Source organism: Tympanuchus pallidicinctus, unplaced genomic scaffold (assembly GCF_026119805.1).
Source record: "Tympanuchus pallidicinctus isolate F22 unplaced genomic scaffold, pur_lepc_1.0 scaffold1, whole genome shotgun sequence".
Lineage (NCBI taxonomy): Eukaryota > Metazoa > Chordata > Aves > Galliformes > Phasianidae > Tympanuchus > Tympanuchus pallidicinctus.
In genome coordinates this window covers 52,642,265-52,665,249 of record NW_026294618.1, presented here as the reverse complement: position 1 = coordinate 52,665,249, position 22,985 = coordinate 52,642,265, and the positions used below count along the sequence as shown (strand labels likewise).

General features: G+C 35.7%; 1 protein-coding gene across 16 annotated transcripts in view; it reads left to right on the top strand.

Annotated features, from left to right (window-relative positions):
* EPB41L2 (erythrocyte membrane protein band 4.1 like 2) overlaps positions 1 to 22,985 on the top strand; it is a 95,767-nt gene that overhangs the window by 58,676 nt on the left and 14,106 nt on the right. For all 16 annotated transcript variants that reach the window (XM_052671255.1, XM_052671210.1, XM_052671244.1 and 13 more), the window contains 7 exons: positions 7,754 to 7,829; positions 9,327 to 9,545; positions 9,968 to 10,055; positions 10,808 to 10,960; positions 12,542 to 12,639; positions 18,797 to 18,969; positions 19,367 to 19,545. In XM_052671255.1, the coding sequence (XP_052527215.1) occupies positions 7,754 to 7,829; positions 9,327 to 9,545; positions 9,968 to 10,055; positions 10,808 to 10,960; positions 12,542 to 12,639; positions 18,797 to 18,969; positions 19,367 to 19,545 (986 nt within the window). The remainder of the gene's footprint in view (positions 1 to 7,753; positions 7,830 to 9,326; positions 9,546 to 9,967; positions 10,056 to 10,807; positions 10,961 to 12,541; positions 12,640 to 18,796; positions 18,970 to 19,366; positions 19,546 to 22,985) is intronic.

Below are 22,985 nucleotides of genomic sequence, written 5' to 3'. Positions count from 1 at the left end.
TCTGCTATCCAAGGAGTGAAACAGACTTGTGCTGTAGAAGTTAATCATTATACTGGCTGCTGACCCAAACTCTTCTGTTTTATATTTGACTAATCAGTTGATATTTTTGCATCTCAAAACAGTGAACGTTATTCAAAGGTTGCTGCTATTTGAGCTATGAGGTGGAGAATCTTATCTTCCAAAATAGTCATATTTGTTGCCGTAGGGCTCTTTAACTTCAAAGACCCAATAGAAGAATATGAAACTACAAGAAAATATATCTTACAGAAAGCATGTATTTGTTTTCAAACCTGACCAGTCCAACGTTGGCTTTTTTTTTTGTTGACAATTGTGGAACTTCTGAGTACTCTTTACAACGTGTTTCAGATTAAATGCCTGTGAGAAGTCTATTTCCCATACTCAAGATAGAATCAGAGAATCATAGAATGTCTTAGGTTGAAAGGGACCTTAACAATCATCTAGTTCTAACCCCTATACAATGGGTGATGTATTTTCCTCTGTTCCCATAAAGTTCAGTCAAGTATTTAAATAGCCCTGTAACTTCTACAGTAGACAATAAATTCAGGAAATACTCTTCCTGACTTTAAATGTCTCAAAATAACTACTAAAAAGAGTTAGAGCAGCTCTTAATGAATTTCTTCTTGTTGCATTACATATTTATGACCAACATGATTTCCTTTTATTTTTTATTATTATTCAGTGGAAACGTTCTTTTGTTAGAGGCTGAAGGTGGGGAGATAATGCTAATTTTATGAGGAAGTAATGATAATAAAATGTGCCTACTCTTCCAACTCAACAAGAATATAAGTTACTTAAGAAACTGACTTTGATCTATTTTGAGGTGTTTGACCCAGTTGGAACACTTATTATTAAGAAAAGCAGTATGTTAATTAAACCTTTTGATAATCATTACAAATGGATGAAATCCCTTATGTTAAGGAAGGCATGTGTTTTTATTTTCAGTGAAGAAATGAGAGTTGCAGAAGTTCCAGTGGAGCACTATTTTAATTTAATGTTCTGTTTAAATCTACTAATATGGTTATATAAGTAGGAGCCATTTACAATTATTTTTTAAAGGAAAAAAAAATTATGTATAGTAACTTCTTATTCTGAAGAAATGTCAGGTCTTCAGTAAAAACCTATTATTTGTGTGCTGAAGAATGTTTTGTTAGATTTTAATATTTCAGAAAAGAATGAAGACATTGATGCTTTGTGTTCTTGTCTTCAGTAGTGATCTGCTTTCTATAGACCCTGCTAATGTCACAATTCAGAAATGTAAGAAATGGCCTGCAATTGTTTTGGATGCACTACATAACATTTTTTAATACTATCTAATATGTACTCCAAAACTACTTTAAGGGAATACGATTTTTCATACAGCATGAAGACGTATGCTCTTATGTAGGAGATCAAGTCCAGTCTCAAATTGGGCATCTCAGTTGGATTTTTTTTCTCTGGTCTGTAGTACTTCAGAGTTGAGAGGCATGGTGTATAAGGTAAACAACCAAAGTTGCTTATGCTGATTTGCAAGTAATTAACATACTGGTTTATTCTTTATAATTAAGGTATTAAAATTTCCAGATATCTGAATGTCCTGCAAAAGCAATTTTTTCTTCCCAGCTAGGTGGGTATAAAGAAAGGAAGGCTTTTTGTGTTGTTTTTTTTTTTTCTTCTCAGATTTAGTTATAATTAGGAATAGGTATCTCACATATTAAAAATATTCAATTATAATATATTTAAAATATACAAATTGCTACCTGTCTTCTTACAGTTGTGAAGGTGACAGAAAAACTTGTCTGGCTTCAATCAACCTGAGCTCTTCAGGAATTTTTTTTTAAAAACTCCTATAATTGTGAAAAAACTCAAATTAATCCAGTTAGTTCAGGTGGGATAATTACATTTCTGTCACTGTCTTGAAAAGTGGTATATCCAAAGAGGCTTCAGGCTTTTGCAAAATTCAGACTTCGGCACTTGGGTATAGTAAAGGGACAAACAGTAGCTGCTTTGGGAAAAAATAAATCCTAAATTTTACAGAGGGTATGATGTTTACAGTTACATAAAATTTAATGTGAGAATTTCTGTGCAAGACATTGTACGTGCAGTGTGTAAATAACAATAAATTCAGTTTTGAGTTTTTCTTGACTCAGTCTCACAATTGAATGAGTAAGCTACATAAAGCTGTTTTCATCATGGTACTGTGACTGAAGATCAGTTGTTTGTCAGCAGTAGAGTTTAGATGTGAATGTATAAATTGTATGTTCTAGGAAACTTATTTGCTCATTTGTGTAGTTGAAGTATGTGAAAGTGAGTTATAGACCCGCTTATCTCTCCCTCCATACAAACTTTGAAAATGTCACTGGTGTGTGTCCTGCTTTTGCTGCAGCTATAATTCACGATTTTTGAAATGAAAGTTAAAATTGTAGGTAGTGTTGAATAGTTGTTTAAGTCCAAGGCACTGTTATATCAATTAATTCTTTTAAACTTGCTGCACTATTAGTATTTTTTACTGTGAAAATTTTAAGTTCTACTATGAAATATAAAAAAATCATATTGCATATCATGTGTTGTATATCTGATAAGGCATAGAGAGCATTTGGAAATGCTGAGGGCAGAGGAGACTGGTGTGGGTTTTTTGTGCAATCTCACCTTGTGTACCATATGTTTTAACTATTGAAATTAAGCATTACTGTTTTTGTCATGAGGATACTTTTTTAACAGTAAAGATTCTAGAAACTCATGGCAGTACCCATAGTGTAATTAATCTGTTCTAATTTTGCTTAAACGTGTCCACCTAAGTTAACAGCAATTGTTTTCTGAAGAAGTGGATGCTTCTTCAGAAGGAGGTGAGCAATTGCATTCTGAAATAGGTACCTGAGAGGCAAACCTCTTGGCTATAAAGGGAGACAGTAGTGTCTTACATAGATGATTAAATTTCAAGATTGAATGGAATCATGTCCACTAACATCAAAAGAGATAATAGTTACTGTGACAGAAAAGATGCTTCCTTTTTCTAAAAAGGAATGATTGGCTGATGGAGGGAAGGCAGTAGACTTAATTTACTTGTTCACTGTTTCAATTTAATTGTTGAGGGGAGTGAGGAAAACTAATTCTCTGGAAGTGGATTAGAGCAAATACAGTAATACACCTGTTAAGGCAGCTGGTGGCAAATCATGGGCTATGCATTTATATCTTTCTTTTTATTCATGCTAAAGTCTATTTACAGCATCTTTATCGTTAATGGGCATCCACTCATTCAGACTGGGGAACTTAAAAATGGCCAGATGTAATACTGACCTTGAAACATGTATAACCAGTAATTAAGGTATACCATGGAGTAGTGGACTTTGGGCATTCTTGGTTCTATGGTATATTCTGCAGATAAGACTAAACATCTCAACTTCTCAGGATCAAAGATAAGAAGGAAATATGATATGATTAAATATGTGTACTTTCAAATTGCACAGTAGACCAAATAGTGATAAATTAATAAATAGAATTCTGACAGAATTGTGTAGTGCAATTTTAGAATTTTGCAACACTGTGTATTACAGTATTTAAGGTTTTTCCAATTTGTACATTAAGTGCTACAGGAAATTATAATTTATTAAGGAAAAGACTAGGATTTTAATATACAGCTCTAGCTGTTGGATTTTATTGCTAGCAAAACATATAGCAAGCTCAGGTAAAATATATATGCCTAAAATGACTCTGTATATGTATATATATATATAAACATGGTCAGTTGTATGTATGTGTAAGGTCACTTTATTTTATACCCAACTCTTCTATGTAAATAAGTATATACATGTGAAATTCATAGTTAATACAGATCTACCAGAATTTAGCATTGAAGAGAAAGAAACACTTCTGCTAAAGGAAGAGCTGTCCTGTGGAAGTGTTCCTTTACTCCTCTTAGTTATAAAAATGATTTTGCAGTTTACAGTTGAGTTTGTGAGCTGGATCTTGGTCCAGAAAGGACTGGCTGCACTCTATTTTTGTTTGTGCAGCTTTGAAAATGTGGGCTGGTTACAGATCTTCCCTATTGCTTTTCTTAACTTCATGGAGCATTTTTTATCTCTCTCTGAACAATGCACCAGTCCTAATTGCACAGTATACTAAAAATTGTTGTCTGAGGCACAGAGAGGAGTGGGCAGGCTCTTCAGAGGCATCTGGACAGACTGGATCACTGGGCTGAGGACAGTGGGATGAAGTTCAAGATAACCAATCTGTCCTGCACTTTGGCTACAACTCCAAGCACCACTGCAGTCTTGGGGCAGAGTTAGCTGGAAGACTGCGTGGAAGAAATGGATCTGGGGGGTGTTCATTGGTGCTCGACTGAACATGAGCCAGGCGTGTGACCAGGTGGCCAAGAAGGCCAATGGCATCCTGGCTTGTATCAGAAATAGTGTTGCCAGTAGGAGCAGGGAGGGTTCCCCTGTACTCTCAGGTCTGGTGAGGCTGCGTCTTGAGTGCTGTATTCAGTTTTGGACTCCTCACAACAAAAAAGACATTGAGACCCTGGAGCATGTCCAGGGAGGGTTAACAAAGCTGGTGAGGGGTCTGAAGCAGATGTCATATGGGGAGCAGCTTGAGGGAACTGGGATTGTTTAGTCTGGAGAGGAGTGTCAGGGGAGACCTTATTACTCTCTACAATGACCTGAAAGGAGACTGTGGCATGGTGGGTGTCAGCCTCTTCTCCCACAATAGGACCAGCAATAGGATGGTGGCCAGGGGTGGTTCGGGATAAATGTTAGGAAAATCTTATCAGAAATGCTGGTAAGTGTTGGAACAGACTCTGCCATGGGAGGTGGTGGAGCCACGATCCCTGGAGGTGTTCAAGAACCGTGTACATGTGGTACTGAGGGACACGGGTTAGTGGACATGGTGATGAGTTGGTGGTTGGACTAAATGATCTTAGAGATCTTTACTGACCTTTATGGTTCTATGAGTAAATGCTATAAAATGTGTTGTACTGGAATAAAAACTCACTGATTTAGAAGTTTGAATGAGATGAATCATGTTAATTGTATGTTGCTAGCTGCTTAGTTATATTGCACTCTCTTTCTCTAAGAATGTGCCTAAAGTTTCCACAGAAGCATTTTTGAGGTATCAAGCTGTCTAGAAATTTTTTTGACATTTTTATAGTTTATATTGTTAAGACAGAGTTTTGTCGGAGACAAATTGCTTAATATCATTTTAAATACCCTTTATTTTTATATTGGCTATCAATTCACAGTGTTAGTAATAGCATGCATTGTTGTGTGAAGACAATTATGTGTGTGTGCCTCTGTGGTGTGATGATCTGATTATAAACAGCTTGCTGTACTGAGAACTAGAAATGTAGGTTATGTGTGTTGTAGTATACTTGCTGGTCTATGTTTTGAGGATAAATGTGTTTTCAGTATTCAAAGTATAAGGTTATCAACTGTCCAGAAATTTTTTCGTAGAAAGTTAACTACATTTTTTTCCTATGAGCTAGTTGTGGGAATTAGCATGAGCAGACGTGGAGTTTTTCACGTAGTCTGTAGATTGAGAGGATTTGTGCTCTATTTAGCTTTTAGAAGCATTTTTTCCCTGTTTCTCCTCCCCTCCCCATCAGCAATGTCTGGGTTCCTAGTTAAAGAGCTTTCTGAAAGAGAAAGGTAAACGTACTGACAACAAAGAGGTAGAAGTTAAGCAGGAATTAACCTGTGACTGGTTTGACTGTAATCTTAGACCAAGAAATTTCTTCATGCCAAGAAACATTGCTTCATTCCAGGAAAGCGTTGTCTGGTTAGCACCTGTGTGGAAGTGCAACTTTTTCCCCATAGCCTCCATTATCATTCCAATTCCTAACTACTGTTAGGAAGGTTAGCATAGGTATTTTTGGCCCAACTGTTTCTTATTATCAATTGGATTTACTTAATATTAGCATTAAATGATGTCTAAATTCCTGAGAGGTTAGTCTATTATTAGTCTATTTCCATTGTATCATTTATTTCAGTTTTCGTTCTATTTGTTCACCTTACAAGTTGTTGTTAGAAAATTTCTTACAGTATTTTTATCTCAATTCTGTCTTGTGCTAGATTTCAGTAATTGATGCATTGATGAGGGATATTTTACCCAATTCAGTATTATGTGTCCATCACACAAATTAGGCTTTCTTATTTAAGGAGATGTCCCTCAGTTTGTAAGCAAAGCTATCAGTATCCTAACAAATGATTACATTAAGATGCATTTCATTGTTAACCTCTCTAAAGGAAATAGTGAGTTAGCAGCCAGCTGAAATTCAAAGTTCTACCTAAAGAGAATTATGCAGAAATTAAAGTGCTCTGGTGAGTTCTCATGTCAGAAAATCTGAAGTAATTTTTGAAATGCTGGAATTTTGACACAAATACCTTTTCACTTTAATAGCTTTGAAATTTTAAAGCAGTGGGTTTTTGATATCTAGGAAGACAACCTTAAAAAATGCCAGCGTTCATAGTATTATGTTGGAAATGGCATTTTGGTAATTTCTTTTGCCATAATAGACATCTTTTAATGTGATTTATGTTTATATTGCAGCTTTTAAAAAATTTTACTGGAGGTTCAAAATTCATGGTTGACCAGCTTTATAAAATCCTTGCATTTTTGCTTTTAAAGTTATTTTTATATCTTTCACCAAAAATATTTTTTGTATTAGGAGAAAAGGAACGAGAGACAAATACTCTAGTTAATTTTATTTATATTATTGTTATTTTTATCTTTCATCATTGTTTTTGGCAAATTACACTGTAGTTTTACTCTGTGTCTGGCAAGATATGATAAAGCTTAGCTGCTTTGAAACAGCATGCAAAAACAAGCTATTAAATTCTTTTTCTGGCGTTTTATTTTAGTACTTTCTTTTATATATACATGACTGCTGTGCCAATAAAATTTGTTTGAATTTGTAAAGTTCTGTATTTTATCAAGTCATTAGTATTTTTCAATGAGCATGTTCTTCTTGAACATGGATTTACTAAAGTGTGACATTCTGATAATGGATTTTCCTTATTTGAGTGCCTCACATCTTTAAGGTTTGAAAGCTGTTTTGAAACTAGAATTATGATTAAAGGCAGCATTTTATGCTTTGTCAGAATATTAGCCTAGTTTTAAGAGTGCTTTGGCATGTAAGGTGAACATGGTGTTAACAGTTTGACACATGTTAATTAAAAATTTAAGCACAATTGTTACAGTTACTAAAGGTATTCTTGTTTGAGAAAACTTTAATGATGTTAAAATGGCTAATGTTTTGTCTTCCGTGCATTCAATAACAGTTTAGTTTTCTTTCTGTTGTATGCAACACAGACCTTATTTTGACATCTCATATTCATAACAATTGAATAGTCCATCAAAGTACAATCAATTTAAACAGGGAGATTGTTAGCCCTGGAAGTGTTGGTAATAAATGCAGACTTAATGCAAACAGTTGTATGTATTTGAACAGAATACCTCAAAAGTGGTAAGATGGTATGGTTGTTTTCAAATGAAACATTTGTGCTGTTTACGTAACTTGTTGTAAAACATTATAAAAAATAAGTTTCAACATATTAATATTTCACTGTATGAGTTAACTGATAATGAAAATAATCTGTGGCTCTTCATAATATAAAAAAGGGAGAAAGTACATTCAAGTATTTTCTTCAAGCTTTCATTAATCTAAGATTTACATGACTGCCTAAAATTTTTTTCAGGAAGGCGGCTTTTTTGCTTGCCTCATCTGTATTTGAGCTTAACAGCTGTTTCCTATGTCTAGGTTTACCTTGGCTGTTTACTTTTAATGTGAAATTTTATCCTCCTGACCCTTCTCAATTGACTGAAGACATCACTAGGTATGCATAGTTCATAATTTTAAATTGAAAAAAATAATGTTATATAATCAAATTAGACTTCTTTGGTTTCTGGATGCCGTAGCAGGTTTGACTTTTACTATACAATGCTAAAGTTGTTCTTATGTCAACTACTCTTAGGAATGTTGATACGAAAGAGTTCTTTGGCATGGCAGAATTGTGAGATAACAGAAATTTCTAAAGAGGTATTTTTTAATAAGAATGAGAGGCCAGTGCTTATTCAGGAAAAAAAGAATATAATGATAAGCAGGAATATGATTTGGGAGGAAAACAGGAGGGCGAGGTAAATGAAAATGATCATGTCTGAAGGAAATCTGTGGCTTATTTTTGGGCTACTGCTTTATTATAGAATAAGTGAGAGTATGGTTGTATTGTACCTTGCACTTTCAAGGATATAGCCTTAAGACATGGAAATAATTATCTTCTTAGATCTTACGTCATATCCACTGCCTTTTCAGTGCTTTCTAGGCACCTAAATTTTACAGAATTTTAAGACAAACCACCAGTGGATAGAGTTTGTTCTATTTACTCATTTTTTTCAGTAGTTAGGGAAAACATAAGCACTTGCTTTTAGTTTGGAATTAGTTAATTCTGCTGAGATATGTTATTACATATCTTGCATCTGATCAGTCTTCTGCACAAAATAAGATAGCTTTACAAATCTGTAGTTGATATATTACTACAAGTAACTTAAGACCTTCAGTATGCAATATATCTTAACTGTCTTGTGTTTACTTTGAAACTTTTCAGTAAGTCAGTTGGCCTTTGAATTGCACAGTCAACTGAGAAAAGAATTTTAATGATAGCTTAAAGCTTAATTCCTTAAAATTTGGGATTCACTTGTAAAAATTTTTTTAATTAAATATCTGTGCTAGGGCACAATGTCTGCTGATTGTTAAGTTGCTATATCTAAAAAAAAGATCATCTGCAGTCCTTGAAGTTAAATTCTAGTCTGTATGTGGTTTAAGGGAGACAATTATGAGTTCAGTATTAAAACAGATTTGTACTGTACATTACATGGTTCAGTCAGCTAGTGTGAACTATGGGTATATAAAAGTTACAATTTTTAAGCCAAAGGGAGAATTCAGTAGGAAATGAACAGGAAATCCATATTTGTAAACCGTAGACAGTTGTAAGTCAAGAATGTGAAATGAAGTCATTCCTAAGTCTACTTTTGTTACTAGAGATATTTTTTCATTCCTTTATACATTGGAAATCAGAATTTTTCCTGCTTTTCAGATTATTTATGAAAGTGATACTGACTCTTGAAAATTGAAGGCATTACCTCATAGTAAACTGACTCTCAGATAAAACAAGGTGTAACAAATTACTAATGTACTCACTTGCTTTAAAGTGCTTCTATGATGACATGTATCTGGAGAAGTTCTGCAATATGAACTTGAGTTGGTAAATTGGTAACTTTGTCTGTTTTTGTTTTTTTTTTTTTTCTTCCTCCCCTCCTTTTCCTTTGTCTTGCAGATATTTCTTGTGCCTACAGCTTCGCCAAGATATTGCCTCTGGTCGACTGCCATGTTCTTTTGTGACTCATGCCCTCCTGGGTTCATATACCCTGCAGGCTGAAATGGGTGATCATGACCCAGAGGAGCATCGTAGCGACTACATCAGCGAATTTCAATTTGCACCCAATCAAACTCAAGAAATGGAGGAGAAAGTAGCTGAGTTACACAAAACACACAGGTCTATCAGATATAGTGGGACAAATGCTTTGTTACGCTTGTGTCATTTCTCTTAAGAGTTTATGTAAAACAATTAAACTGAAGTTTATTGTTGCTCTGGAAGTCTTTTGCAATATAACTGGAGTCTCTTAATTCCAAGCATTTGAAAATCTTAACTTCAGTAAGATATCAGAAAAGAATAGTTTGGAAAAACTCTTTTGTCAAAGCCTATGAATTAGTTTGTTAGGAAATGTTGACCTAAAAATGTTGAAACAGTGAATTAAAAAAAAAGTATTAGAAGAATATCATATACTCTGAAAGAACAGTTTCTCATTAGGGCAAATGTGCTATTGATACCTTTATAAACTCATGTTTTTCTATTCCAGTTAGTTTTGATTGTCAGTACTTTTGTCTATGAACTCAAGGTTTGTTCAATGGTTTTAGGGGCCTGACTCCAGCACAGGCAGATTCTCAGTTCCTAGAAAATGCGAAGAGGCTCTCAATGTATGGAGTGGATTTGCATCATGCCAAGGTATTGGGGTTTGGTTTGGTTTGAAGACAGTGCTTGATATTAAAGGGTGTAGCATATACAGATTACTTCATTTAAAATTTCTCAGAACTTCAGTAATTACATATATGCCTTTTGTAGTAGTTCATTTGTGCTTGTGAGGATGTGAGATTCTGCTGTGTTGGTATGCTACAGTATGGCTTATCCAAGTCTTATCAGTAAGTGCTTGGTTCTGTAGCCTCCTAAACAGACATCAAATGCCTGTAAATGGCACAGAATGCTAAGATACATTGCCTGACAGTACTTTGATTGAAATTATTATGTTGATGTTTTCATTTACTTATCCGCTACTTCCTGTATATTGACTGGAACAGAAGGTGAATATAAGTTATCACCATCATCATCAACTTGCTCTTAATTTCATTCACAAATTGAAAGGTCTGTTATTAATTTCTTTTCTTCGTATATTAAAAATTATTGAATGTACTCCTACCATACTTCTCCTAGTTGCATGTTGTTGACTCATTCTTATCTTCAGAATATATGAATTTCCCAGAACTGTGGCATATGCAGATAAAGTAAAGTCATTACTGAAGTTCAAAATGTTTCCTCTAAAATTGTTTTACTTAGCTGTTTCTTCCTTAAGTATCTCATTATCACTGTCTTTCAGGTTTGGATATGAAACAAAATTCTTCCTTCAAGGTTATACCAGGGATAATTATTCTTTTTGGAATACTATTAACCTGATTTTTATGAAACTGTCTCATATATGTTAGGATTCTGAAGGCGTGGATATCATGCTGGGTGTATGTGCTAATGGACTGCTCATTTACAAAGACAGACTGCGAATCAACCGCTTTGCTTGGCCAAAAATTCTAAAGATTTCCTATAAGAGAAGTAATTTCTACATCAAAGTCAGGCCAGCAGAAGTAAGTAATCGCTTTCTACTTTGCCTTTTTTTTTTTTTTTTTTTTGTCCAATCATTTCTATCTAGCAACAAAATAACATCATTTTACCAGGCACTCTAGCAGGTTTATGCTGGAATTGAAATTAGTTGGATTTTTCTCTTCAAATTCTATGGCTTATATTAAACACTTTTTTGGTTAATGAATGTTATCTGAGCAGAAAATCTTTTTTCTTACTAGATGCAATAGTTTTACAAATAAATCTAGTACTCGGCCCTTGTTTTCCTGTTCATAGAAACTTGCAGCCTTAAGGGAGAAGCCAGACTCGCTTCCTCTTTGGGTATAATTGTTCATTAAATGTCAGTGCTTTTAGTTTTATGAGTGTAGCCAAAGGCCTGAATTGTCCTGTAGGATGCTCGTTTTGCTAGCAGCCATGGAAATACTGAATTCAACTTTCTTTTCAGTTACCATTGTAAGTTAATGAAAGTTGATAAAGGAAGAAGGCTTACATTTTGAACACATTTTAACAGGAAATTCTTAGTAGAATCATGTTGAACTTTATGAATTTTACTCTGAAATGTTTACGGTATCTCTTATTGTGTGAATAAATAAGACAAAAGATGTTAGTGAAATTGCAGAGCTGAATAGAAAAAAGTCTTAAATTTATTCCTGAATTATTCTAGGCAAGATATGTACAAATATAAATTTGTAAAGAAATTTTCAGTGGCATGCCAACTATTTTTCCACAGTCTCATGTAAAAGCAGTATTGCTACTGTCTGCTGATGTGAAATCAATTGTGTTTATAAACAGTGAGACAGGTTTTAAATATATATTTTTCAAGATGTCTTGTTTAAATTTCCATAAATTATTAGCACATGCAGTTTTATAAAGCAACTCATCATTTCCCAGAACAGTTGTGTTTCCTCACCTAAACTTCAGAGTAATTTCCAGACCCTGTTCTGTTGACATATTGAAGTGCAGAACAGTATCAGTTTGAAGTCACTTGAAGTATTTTAGTGTAAATAGACTTTAAATGAAGTGATGGAGCTGTAACAATACTGATGGTTCTTGCATTTCACAAGGTGAAGTAATTTACTTTGAAGTCTAAATGCCAGCAATCCAATACAAACATTGTAGTTTTGTAAGTTCTGGAATACAGATGTATAAACATAGATATAATATTTTTTCTATTATTGATATATAATGAAACAGATCAGTCAGAATGACACTACAGTATGGATTTCAGATTGGTATTAAATCCAATGAAAGCATACATCACAACCTGCAGTACAATTACTTCCTGTAGTTTAAAAGTACATTGGGCAGATTGTCAGAAACTAGCAAGAAAAACTGAAGTATTATTAGATTTCTCAAGAGGCATTAGTACAAATAGGAAGTGATAAAGTGATCATCACCTATCGTGACTAACCTACCCAGTATCATTATATTAAAAGATCAGAAACTCTGGAGTTTTGTGTTCTTTTCTTTTGAAGTCTTATGACAGGAGAATTATTGCTTGTTACAGTAATGGAACTATGTGAATGGCCTTCTAATTAATAAACAGCTTAAGGAAATTGACTAATTTACTTGTGAATTTTTTCCAGCTGGAACAGTTTGAGAGCACTATTGGATTCAAACTGCCAAACCATCGGGCCGCTAAGAGGTTATGGAAGGTTTGTGTGGAGCACCATACTTTCTTCAGGTAATTAATAATTCTCTGTTTCCTCCAGTTTGCCAGCCAAACTCATGTATGTCTTTGAAACAATATGAGAAAAATAGAGAAGATTTCTCCCCTCTTTTACCTTATTTTCTCCATCAATTGACACTCTTTAGACAGAAGACATCCTACTGGTCATTGACCACAAATTACCAGTTTCAAAGATTTCAGGTACAATTGACTGTCATTTAAACTTGCAGCATGCTAACAGTATGGAACTAAACTAGTAATCATACATTGTGCTAGCTGAAAGATTGACATTTCAAAATGAGAGTCTAGAAAGCTGATACATGTCTTCAAAAGAAGCTCTGAGTGTTTGACAGTAAACTTCTGAATCTGGATTCTTGCTTGTTTATAAAATAGGCTGAGTTCACAGTCATTCTTTAAAGTAAGAGTAAGAGAACAAAAAGAGTGCTATTTGTTTACATAATAAACTTCTCTCTTTTTTTTTTTTTTCAGTAACTAGTGAATATAAAATTCTGAATTGATCATTGAAACTTTAGACTATTTGTAAATGACCACTTTAACAATAGAGTTGTTTCTGTTTTCACCATTGAAAAGTAATTTGATTTTTTTAATAGCACAACCTCCATGAGGGAGTGCAGCTACTCTTCTAACCCAGGAGTCATAGAATCATGGAATTGTAGAATGATAGAATGACTTGGGTTGAAGGGACCTCAAGGATATGAAGTTCCAACCCCCCTACCACAGGCAGGGCTGCTGACCTCCCCATTTAATAGTAGACCAGGCGGCCCAGAGCCCCGTCCAACCTGGCCTTGAACACCTCCAGGGATGGGGCATCCATAACTTCTCTGGGCAGCCTGTTCCAGCACCTCACCAGTCTCTTGGTAAAGAACTTCCCCAATATACAACCCAAATCTTCCCTCCCTTCCCTTAAAACTATTTCCCCTTGTCCTGCCATTATCTTTCCTTCTAAAGAGCGGGCTCCCCTCCTGTTTGTAGTTTCCCTTTAGCTACTTGGAATGCTGCAATTAGGTCACCCTGCAGCCTTCTTTTTTCCAGACTGAACGAGCCCATCTCCCTCAGCCTGTCTTAATAGGAGAGGTGCTCCAGCCCTCTGAACATTTAGTGGTCCTCCTCTGCATGTTCTCTAATAGTTCCCTGTCTTTCTTGTATTGGGAGCCCCAGACCTGGACACAGTACTCCAGATGGGGCCTCACGAGGGCAGAGTAGAGAGGGACAATCACCTCCCTGTCCCTGCTGTCCACCCCTCTTCTGATGCAGCCCAGGATACCATTTGCTTTCCAAGCTGCAAGAGCATACTGCTGTCTCATGTTCAGTTTTTCATCCACCAGGATTCTCAGGTCCTTCTCTGCAGGGCTACTCTCAAGGATTGCTCTTCTCAGTCTATATATAGGATTAGGTTGAACCTCTTATGCATTAAATAGGCATTGTACCTTGAATCATAGCTTCTCATGGTACCATGGGTAAGCTTTTTCTTTCAATAGCCTGTTTCTTACTTTAAAAAAAAAAAACAACATATATATATATATATATATATATATATATATATATATTAATATGCTTTCAATCCTGTCACTGCATGCTTGGTATTAACTAAGCACACACTAAACAGAGGACATGAGGAACATGACACCTAAGCAATTCATTAGTAGAACTGTCTCACTGGGCAGTTTTCAGTATTCAGATTTTCACTGAATCCAGAATGTACTTGAATTGAATTGAATGTACATGTGACATTTATGTATATATTGAGAATGACAATTTAAGTCCTTACTTTAGAAACAATAATTTCAAAACACTTGTTTTTTTCATGCTTGATAGAATTCATTAGGTAAGTTTATTAAGATTAATAGCCCACTATTGTTTACTTCAAAAATTTGAAGTCTCCTTTGGTTTGGTTTGTCTGTTACTCCTAGTGGTATGCAGATCTTTTCTGGAATAGCAAGAACAAAAGTACTCTTCAGATAATTCACGTAGTGTTTTGCTTTGGCAAGAAAACTGTATTTCCTAATTTTACAGTAATAAAACAGATGTAAATGGAGAAGAAAAAAATCTTATGGAAGTAAAAAGTCCTGAACTGAGAATTACCATTTGCAAATAGAAAAATTATCAGAAGCATTAATATGTATTAGATAATCTTACTACAGAAATTCTGACATAATAAAATCAATTGGATTTCATTCCAATCAGAAATGAATTTTTCTAATCAGGAATGACATGATGACAAGAATTATGTAACAAATACTTTAACCATTCTGTAAAATCCATATTCTCCACTGATGTCATCAGACTCAAAATCCTCAGAGCCTCTCATCCTAATTTAAAAGCAGTAAAATAAATCCAGCTCTGTTTGTCTCTGAAGATAAACAACAGAAGCAATCACTGCAGTGCAAGACTCTATAGCTTTTTCATAGCATGTATATTGCTTGTGTATACCTCAGTAAATTGCATTAAATCTAGATGTACATTTTTAGCTTTTAGATCTCTCAGCATGCCCTATGTGACATTGAAAATTCCTTACAGTACTTCATGATGTTTCAGTTTTTCTCAAATAGTAATTACATTAAAATCTATTTTCTTATAAAATAATAGAAATTAATTTAGCATATGAATTTGTTTATATACATTTATCATGAACTGTGTTGTAAATTACAAATAAAAGCCACTGGATTTACTTGTGTCAACTCGGCCTTATAGGATTTCAGTAACATTTTCACAGGTCAACAGCCTGCTTTAAGAAAAATAGCTAGACTGTATAGCAACATTAATCTTCTGAAGTAAGCTTGGTCTGCAACTCTGGATCCTAACTAAAATGAGCTTATAGTTCTGCTTTATGAAGTTTTATTTGAAGTTTTGAAGATTGTTTTAGCATTTTCCCAGTGTGTCTTAAAATGGTGCAAACATAGTGTTCAGTTATCTTGTGTAATTAAACTTGTAATACAAAAAATACATTTAGATGTCCTTAAACGGGAAGTAATTAGTTCTCTTGTTTTTTCCATGTTAAAAGATTAAAAGTTTATCTCAGCAGGGTGGAACATAACAAATGGCAGTTAATACTGTATGCTTGCCAAGACTAGGAAATCCAGAACAGAAAGGAACTTGGAAAAACACTCTAGCCTGCTTCCTCTTAATGCATAATGTACTCTTGAAAAAGATGTGGAGAAATAAATCTGTCACAAATATTGCTTCAGGATGTTTTTATAGAAGCAATGAAAGTAAAGTTCCAGATACATGGCCTTAGTGCAGAAGAGTAGATTATTATGAGAATTGCTTTCTTTAAAAATATATTGTGATGCGTTAGGATTCAGGTGCATGTTATGCATATTAGGCATGCAGGATTGGATCTTTATGGCTAGCATTCTGATGAAGCCCTAAATTTCTCTTAAAGAAAATGTTAACATTCTTCCTCTCTCTCCATTGGTTTTGCAAAGTATCTGAAAACTACTCAGTGTTGTTGAAATATCTTCAGAATAATTTTAAATTTTCAGAACCCAATATTGGAAACTGTCTTAAAAATACTGGATCTGATTCCACTTACATAGATATTCCCTGTGCAAGTGCTTCAAAAATGTAGAACAAAATCAGCATCAATTGTCTTACTTGTCCGTTTGTGCCATTGTAAGTGCAATAGATATAGTAATTGTTGGTTCTTCTCGAAAAAAGATGATGTTCAGAGGGACAATAGGGCTTGGAAACTCCCATGCAGAGTGTGTGTATTTGCAGTACCATGTTGTTTCAAACGGCAGCATCAAAAACTTTTCTAGAGAAGCAGAAACTAAGAAGAATTCTTACAGTGATGGCTATTGATCCTATCACTAAGGATGTTACTGTAAGAAATAGTACCCTCTGTGCTGAAGCTGATGACTCAGATTATGAAAACAGAAAGTATAAGCAGTGAGAAGATAGAAGTAGGAAAGGGGAAACAACCCCCATTTTCAAGAAGGGAGAAAAAAGAAGATCCAGGGAATTACAGGCCAGACAGTCTCACCTCTGTGCCTGGCAAGATCATGGAGCAGATCATCCTGAGGACCTTACCAAGACATGTAGAAAATAAAAATGATGTGATTGATGGCTAACCAACATGGCTTCACCAAGGGCAAATTGTGCCTGACAAACTTGGTGGCTTTATATCATAGAGTTACAGCATCAGTGAATAAAGGAAGAGCAGCTGACGTCATCTACCTGGACTTGTGCAAACTGTTTGATGTTGTCCTGCACTACATCTTGGTTGCCAAAGTGGAAAAGCATGGATTTGATGGATAGACCACGTGCTGGTTAAGGAATTGACTGGTTGGTTGCTTACAGTCAGGGAGTTGTAGTCAACAGCTCAATGTCCAAGAGGAGACCAATGACAAGTGGCATTCCTTGGGGTTCAGTGCTGGGACTGGTGCTGTTTAACATCTTTGTAGGTGACATGGACAGTGGGATTGAGTGCAACCTCAGCAAGTTTGCAGATGACACCAAGCTGAGCTGTGCAGTTGACATGCTACAGGGAAGGGGTGCTATCTAGAGGGATCTGGAAAGGCTTGAAAGGTGGGATCATGCCAACCTCATGAAGTTAAACAAGGCCAAGAGCAAAGTCCTGCATCTGGGTCAGGGCAATCCCAAGCGCAAATACAGGCTGGGTGGAGAATAGCTTGAGAACAGCCCTGAGAAGAAGAATTTGAGAGTGTCAGTTGATGAAAGACTCAACATGAACCAGTAGTATGCACTTGCAGCTCAGAAGTCCAACTGTACCCTGGGTTGCATCAAGAGAACTGTGACCAGCAGGTTGAATGATTCTGCCCCTCTGCTCTGCTTACGTGAGACCCCGTGTAGAGTACTGCATTCAGTTCTGGGGCACCCAACTCAGGAAGGGCATCATGCTGTTAGTGTGGGTCCAGAGGGAGGGCCATGAAGATGATCAGAGGGCTGGAACTCCTCCACTACAGGAACAGGCTAAGAGAGTTGGGGCTGTTCAGCCTGGAGAAGACTAGGCTGCAAGGTGGATCTTATAGTGGCTTTCCAGTACCCAAATGGGGCCTACAGGAAAGCTAGGGAGGGACTTTTTATAAGAGCATGTAGCAATAGGATGAGGGCAAATTGCTTTAAACTGGATGAAGATATATTTAGATTAGATATTAGGAAGAAATTCTTTACTGTGGGGATGGTGAGACAGTGGAGCTTGTTGCCCAGAGAGATTGTGAATGCTTCCTCCCTGGAAGCATTCAAGGCCAGGCTGGATAGGGCTTTGAGCAACCTGGTCTAGTGGGGGGGCTGTCCCTGCCTGTAGTAAGGGGGTTGGAACTAGATGATCTTAAAGCTCCCTTCCAACCCATACTGTTATAGGTATGATAGGTTGAATAAGAGCTTGAAGTTTTCATAAGGAAATTAGAGAACTTGACATTTATCAAATACCTTGCAGCAAGGTCTGCCAAAATGTTAGCTAGGACTTTCTCTAACACTGACTGAACTCTTCAGTGCGAACATGCATATCCAGCACAGAACCCAGCATTGGTACTACTCATAACTCAATCTTTTTTACCCTTTTCACTGTAAGCCTTTTTTCCCCATTCTTCTTGTATCTAGCATCAACGATATCTATAAGCCACATTGTAACTAAAATGGCATCTGAATCTAGCTAGTTAAACTTTTTAAAGATGAATGACAATTCTACAGTCATCTTGATTTTATTTTTTTTTCCCACTTGCTACAGCCTTCTACACAGCTTTGAAATACCATTCCCTAAATTTAAGGAACAGCAGCTGCCTTATGGGTACCTCAGAATATAAGAAAGACAGTGGAAAGTGGGTTATATAGTTTCCCCTATAAGTAATATTCAAACGAACAAGATTAGAGAGGTCTTCTATATGGATGTACAATGGCCTCAACTATCCAGAAATAATAACATTTAATAAAGATAGCACCAAAAGATAAGGACCCCAGATGCTTATTTGTACTGTGGAAAATGTGTTAATTAACAGCATCACTTCAGTTCCAAATGCAAATAGTAAATAGTATGTATTGTATTAGTTCATCTCAGATCTTATGGTAGAATCCTTTCTTGGACTGCACAAATCATGCCTGGTGAACTAAAGTTGCAATATAATAAGTAGCATTAGAAGTACCTGATTAAATACATAAAGTGTTTTTAAGTGTCTTTCTTTTTACTTTTTAGACTTCTATCACCAGAACAGCCTCCAAAATCAAAGTTTCTAACCTTGGGTTCCAAGTTCCGCTACAGCGGGCGTACGCAAGCACAGACACGACAGGCTAGCAACCTCATAGACAGACCGGCTCCTTACTTTGAGCGCTCTTCAAGCAAACGTGTTTCCAGAAGCCTTGATGGTGGTACGAAATTGATGTATTTATTCAGTACAATGATTGTATTTCGTATGGTCACCCTGATATGAGTTCATATTGAGAGACCTTGGAGATACTCAGAATTCAACTGGACAAGTCCCTGAGCAACCTGGACTCACTCTGAACAGGTGGTCCAACTAACTAATCTCAAGATATTCCTTCCTAAATTATTTTGTGATATGTCAGAAATTATGACAAGAGTGTATTGCTGTTCACATCAGCGCAATAAGAATCATAGACTTCATAGACAGCTGAAAAATAATGTCACTCAGTAACAGGCCTGTAATCCTCTTTGTTGATATTACTATAAAATCGTTTTATGAAGTCTTAAAAATAAAACGTTCTACTTACTCCAATTAACCAAAATTATTTTCTTCTTTAACAGCTCCTGTGAGTATCTCAGACCAAAGTCTAAGAGACTTCCATACTATGAGAGGGCAGCCTGGAGGAGACAAAATCATTGACCTTGAAGCTGCTGGACAAGCCAAGTTGAAAGAAGGTGGCAGAGAAGATGATGGAAGCCCACTCAAAACTCCACAATTAGAGTTGATTCAGGATGGAAAGGTATGGATGTCTTTCACACCAAAATTATTTGTTCATGTAGTGCATGTTTGCTTATTTAAAGCCCACCACCTCTGAGCATCATACAGAACACCGTATTAAATGTTTAAAGAAAATTGTCAAGTATTTTCCGTAGTTCATCTTACTGTAAGCGTATGCAAAGAAAAGTGAAGGTGTAAACTTGTGTTTAACATCAATTTTCCCAGGGTTTCTTTTATTTCTGTAAAGTTAATTTGGATTTTCAGTGAACTTGAGTGAATTTTGGAAAAGTATTTAAGTAGTAATTTAGCAGAATTATTTATTCATTTAAAAACTTCTGTGTTGAACTGAGATACAGATTTCTGTGGAAATTTTCGTTGACTTCTGTTTCTTTGGTGAACAACCACTTACTTATTTGTTGAAGTTATTGGTGAAATAGGTAAAAAAAATAATTCAGAGTTTGCAGGATTTTGTATAAAAATTTCCTTCCACAGTTTTGGCTAAAACTTTGGAGTTGTGTGATTATTATCTCTCTCTGGGATGTTACTTATTTTTCTATCAGTTCTTCAGAACTTACTTTCATATTTTAAAAGTAATTTTGTTTCAGAAAGTTTTTTGCCAGTTAGCTACCCATTTGAATCTTAGTGGTTTGGACTGCAGAGATTCTCTGTGCAGCTGACATGTTCCCACTGCACTGAAGTATAGGAAGGGAACAAATACCAATGTTTTTTGTTGCTCTAACTACTTGAAAGTATTTCTCTAACTACTTGAAAGCATTTCTAAATTAGCCTAGGAAAAGGCACACGAGAACTTCATTGGTGGGAGAAAAATAGTTAAATTACTATGTTTTGACTTTGGGCTTGATAAAATGATGATTCTGCCTTGTTTCTGAAGTGGTAGTATCTTTCAATCTTTTAATCAAGAGAAGAAAAAAAGCAGCATTTTGGGAAGTTTTTCCATGAAGCTGATTAGTAAGGTTTTGTTGCACATACCAACTCTGTGAACAGCTCTTTTTTCCCCCCTAAAGCACTCTTTAAATCTTAGAGGAAACAGTTATAAACCCAAGAATCAAAGTGCTGGCTTGTCTTTTGTGTACTGCACTGTCCCCTGACCTTTCTGCCAAAGCTTTGAATGTCTGTCTGCTTCCATCTGATGCAAGTGACTACTGCAGTTCAAAAGTGCACAATTCTTAGCAGCTGGAAAACAGAACATTCGTAATGGTTTTGATTTCATAATCCATAGAAGTAAACAAGCTGGCTGCTTGTAAAACACAAGGGATTTCTATTTTTATTTGGCGTTTCTATTGCGTTAATAGAGCTATCCCTAAATAAAAAATTTCACTAACAAATAATTTCTTTCTTTCTCCCTCTTTTTGTACCTACAAACTTGCATTTTGTTGTGCTTTCATTTTCCACTGTGCATAGAATTTATTTCTTCAGCTCACTCACATACACCCGCCATCACTACCCATTCATTCTGCATCATCATATCTCACAAATTTGTCACCCATCCCTGAGATGGACATGCTTTCAGACATTTCAGAGGAAGATCCTCTCTGTGAGCCTGTCCTTGCCATTTCAGATGTCTTGGAATTTAATTCTATGAGAGAAATTCCAGATCATAAAGAAAATAAAATAGCTCCACCGAACAGTAACTTTGAATCTACGAGAGCCCTAGCTAGTCAAGGCCCTCCTGCCACGGAGGGAAAGATCTGTAGAAATGAATACAAAAATACTGAATTGTGTGTCTCATTCAGCTTTGTCAGATGCTTTTCTTTTTGTTTCCGATCGCTGCTTGATGAAGATGGTTATATTAGTTTTCCTAGCCTTCCTGATGTTTGCATCTCTTTCCTCCCACCTGGTCTTCAGCACTATGTTCCTATCACCTCTCCTTCCTTCATCCCCTCTTTTCTCCTTATCTTTGTGCTGCTTCTCTCAGCTTTCCAGTCTATTCCTCTTTCACTCACATTTTCCCTTCCTCTCGCTCTGTCCCTCTGCTACCTGGAGCCTAAAGCGACTTCATTTAGTGCCTCTTATGACAATGACCTGAATGACAAAGCAGAGGAAGAGGAGGTGTGTAATTCTGTTGCTTAAATGTTGACTCAATGTATAGCCATTATGCCAGTTCTCCCAGAGGCTTCCTCAGTTTTGCATACTGGCAGGGATATGTGTATGTATCTTTCTAACTTTTTCTGTTTTTGAAAAACTGCCATTTGGGAATCTTTAGTCAATAGGTGGGGTTTTTTTGCTTTTGTTTTTTTGGGGGGAGGTTGGTTGATTTTTGCCTGAATTCATGCAGCATGCATAATTTTATGATCTTCCACTCTACTAAGGTAGAGTTGCTTTGTAGTTCAGAATCTTTAGAAACAGAAAAAAACTGAAAACTGTTGTGAAATAACATACCTAATATTATTATCTCCTGATAATAATTGCAATTTGTATTACTTGCACTGTCAGTTTGTGTGTTAAAATGCCTATCTCAGTGCATTCACTTTGCAGTGCACATCTCAGAAGTGCTGTGAAGATCTGAAAAGTGAAATTCCTAAATGCTAAATTCAAAAACGATCGTGATTTCTTTAAAAGTAGCTTTTGCTATTATAGATTTTCAGATCTTCTACAAAGATATGTTCAAAATTGAGTCTGAAATATTTTTTTTTCTGAAGTGCTTTCATTAATTGTTAGCAGTAGTTAAGGCGAAGACTGATTTGATTCCTTAGCTGAGATTTCAGGTTTTGTCAGACGTTACTGACTGAACTCTGAACTCTTTGAAATACATTATTATAATGCTATACAGAAGTCTCTTCCACATCAATATGTTGCTCTGATCATCTGGAGTGGCTGACAGAATACCTTCTTTTCTTTACTGTGCATGTTAGAGCAACAACACCATGCACTAGAAAAAGGTGGTTTATTTTGAGCCTCAAAGTAAATATAAAGGAATATAATGGAATCAAAAGTGGGGAAGAGGGTCTGTTCGATGTTACGTTTAATAAACTTGCTCATACCAATTCAATCAATAGATACAGTATATATTAAAAACGTGCTAAATAGGACACACAACTCTAGTTTAATAAAGAAAAAAATCACTTTCAAGATTTTCTTATTTTTTTTCGGTGGCCTAAAGCAATCTATGATAAAATAAAGTTTCAGACAGAATCATAGATAAGTGAGAAATGAACAATAATGTGCTATGTACCACATCACATGTGCATTCACACAATCTAAAATGCAACAGTACATGCAATAAGTAAACCACTCTTCAAATGTGCATGTTTGCACACACTGACTTCTCAAGATGGTTGGTATTTGTACCTGTAGCAAGGCTGAGATGAGAGGTGTGGCTTGCTTTTTAAAAGATGCCTTTCCTTAGACCATTCAGAATATTTGTGAGTAAGATGTGAAAATCACTTCCAGCAGAGTGCATTGCAGTTTGAGGAAGAACATATTCATCTAAAAAGGAAGTTG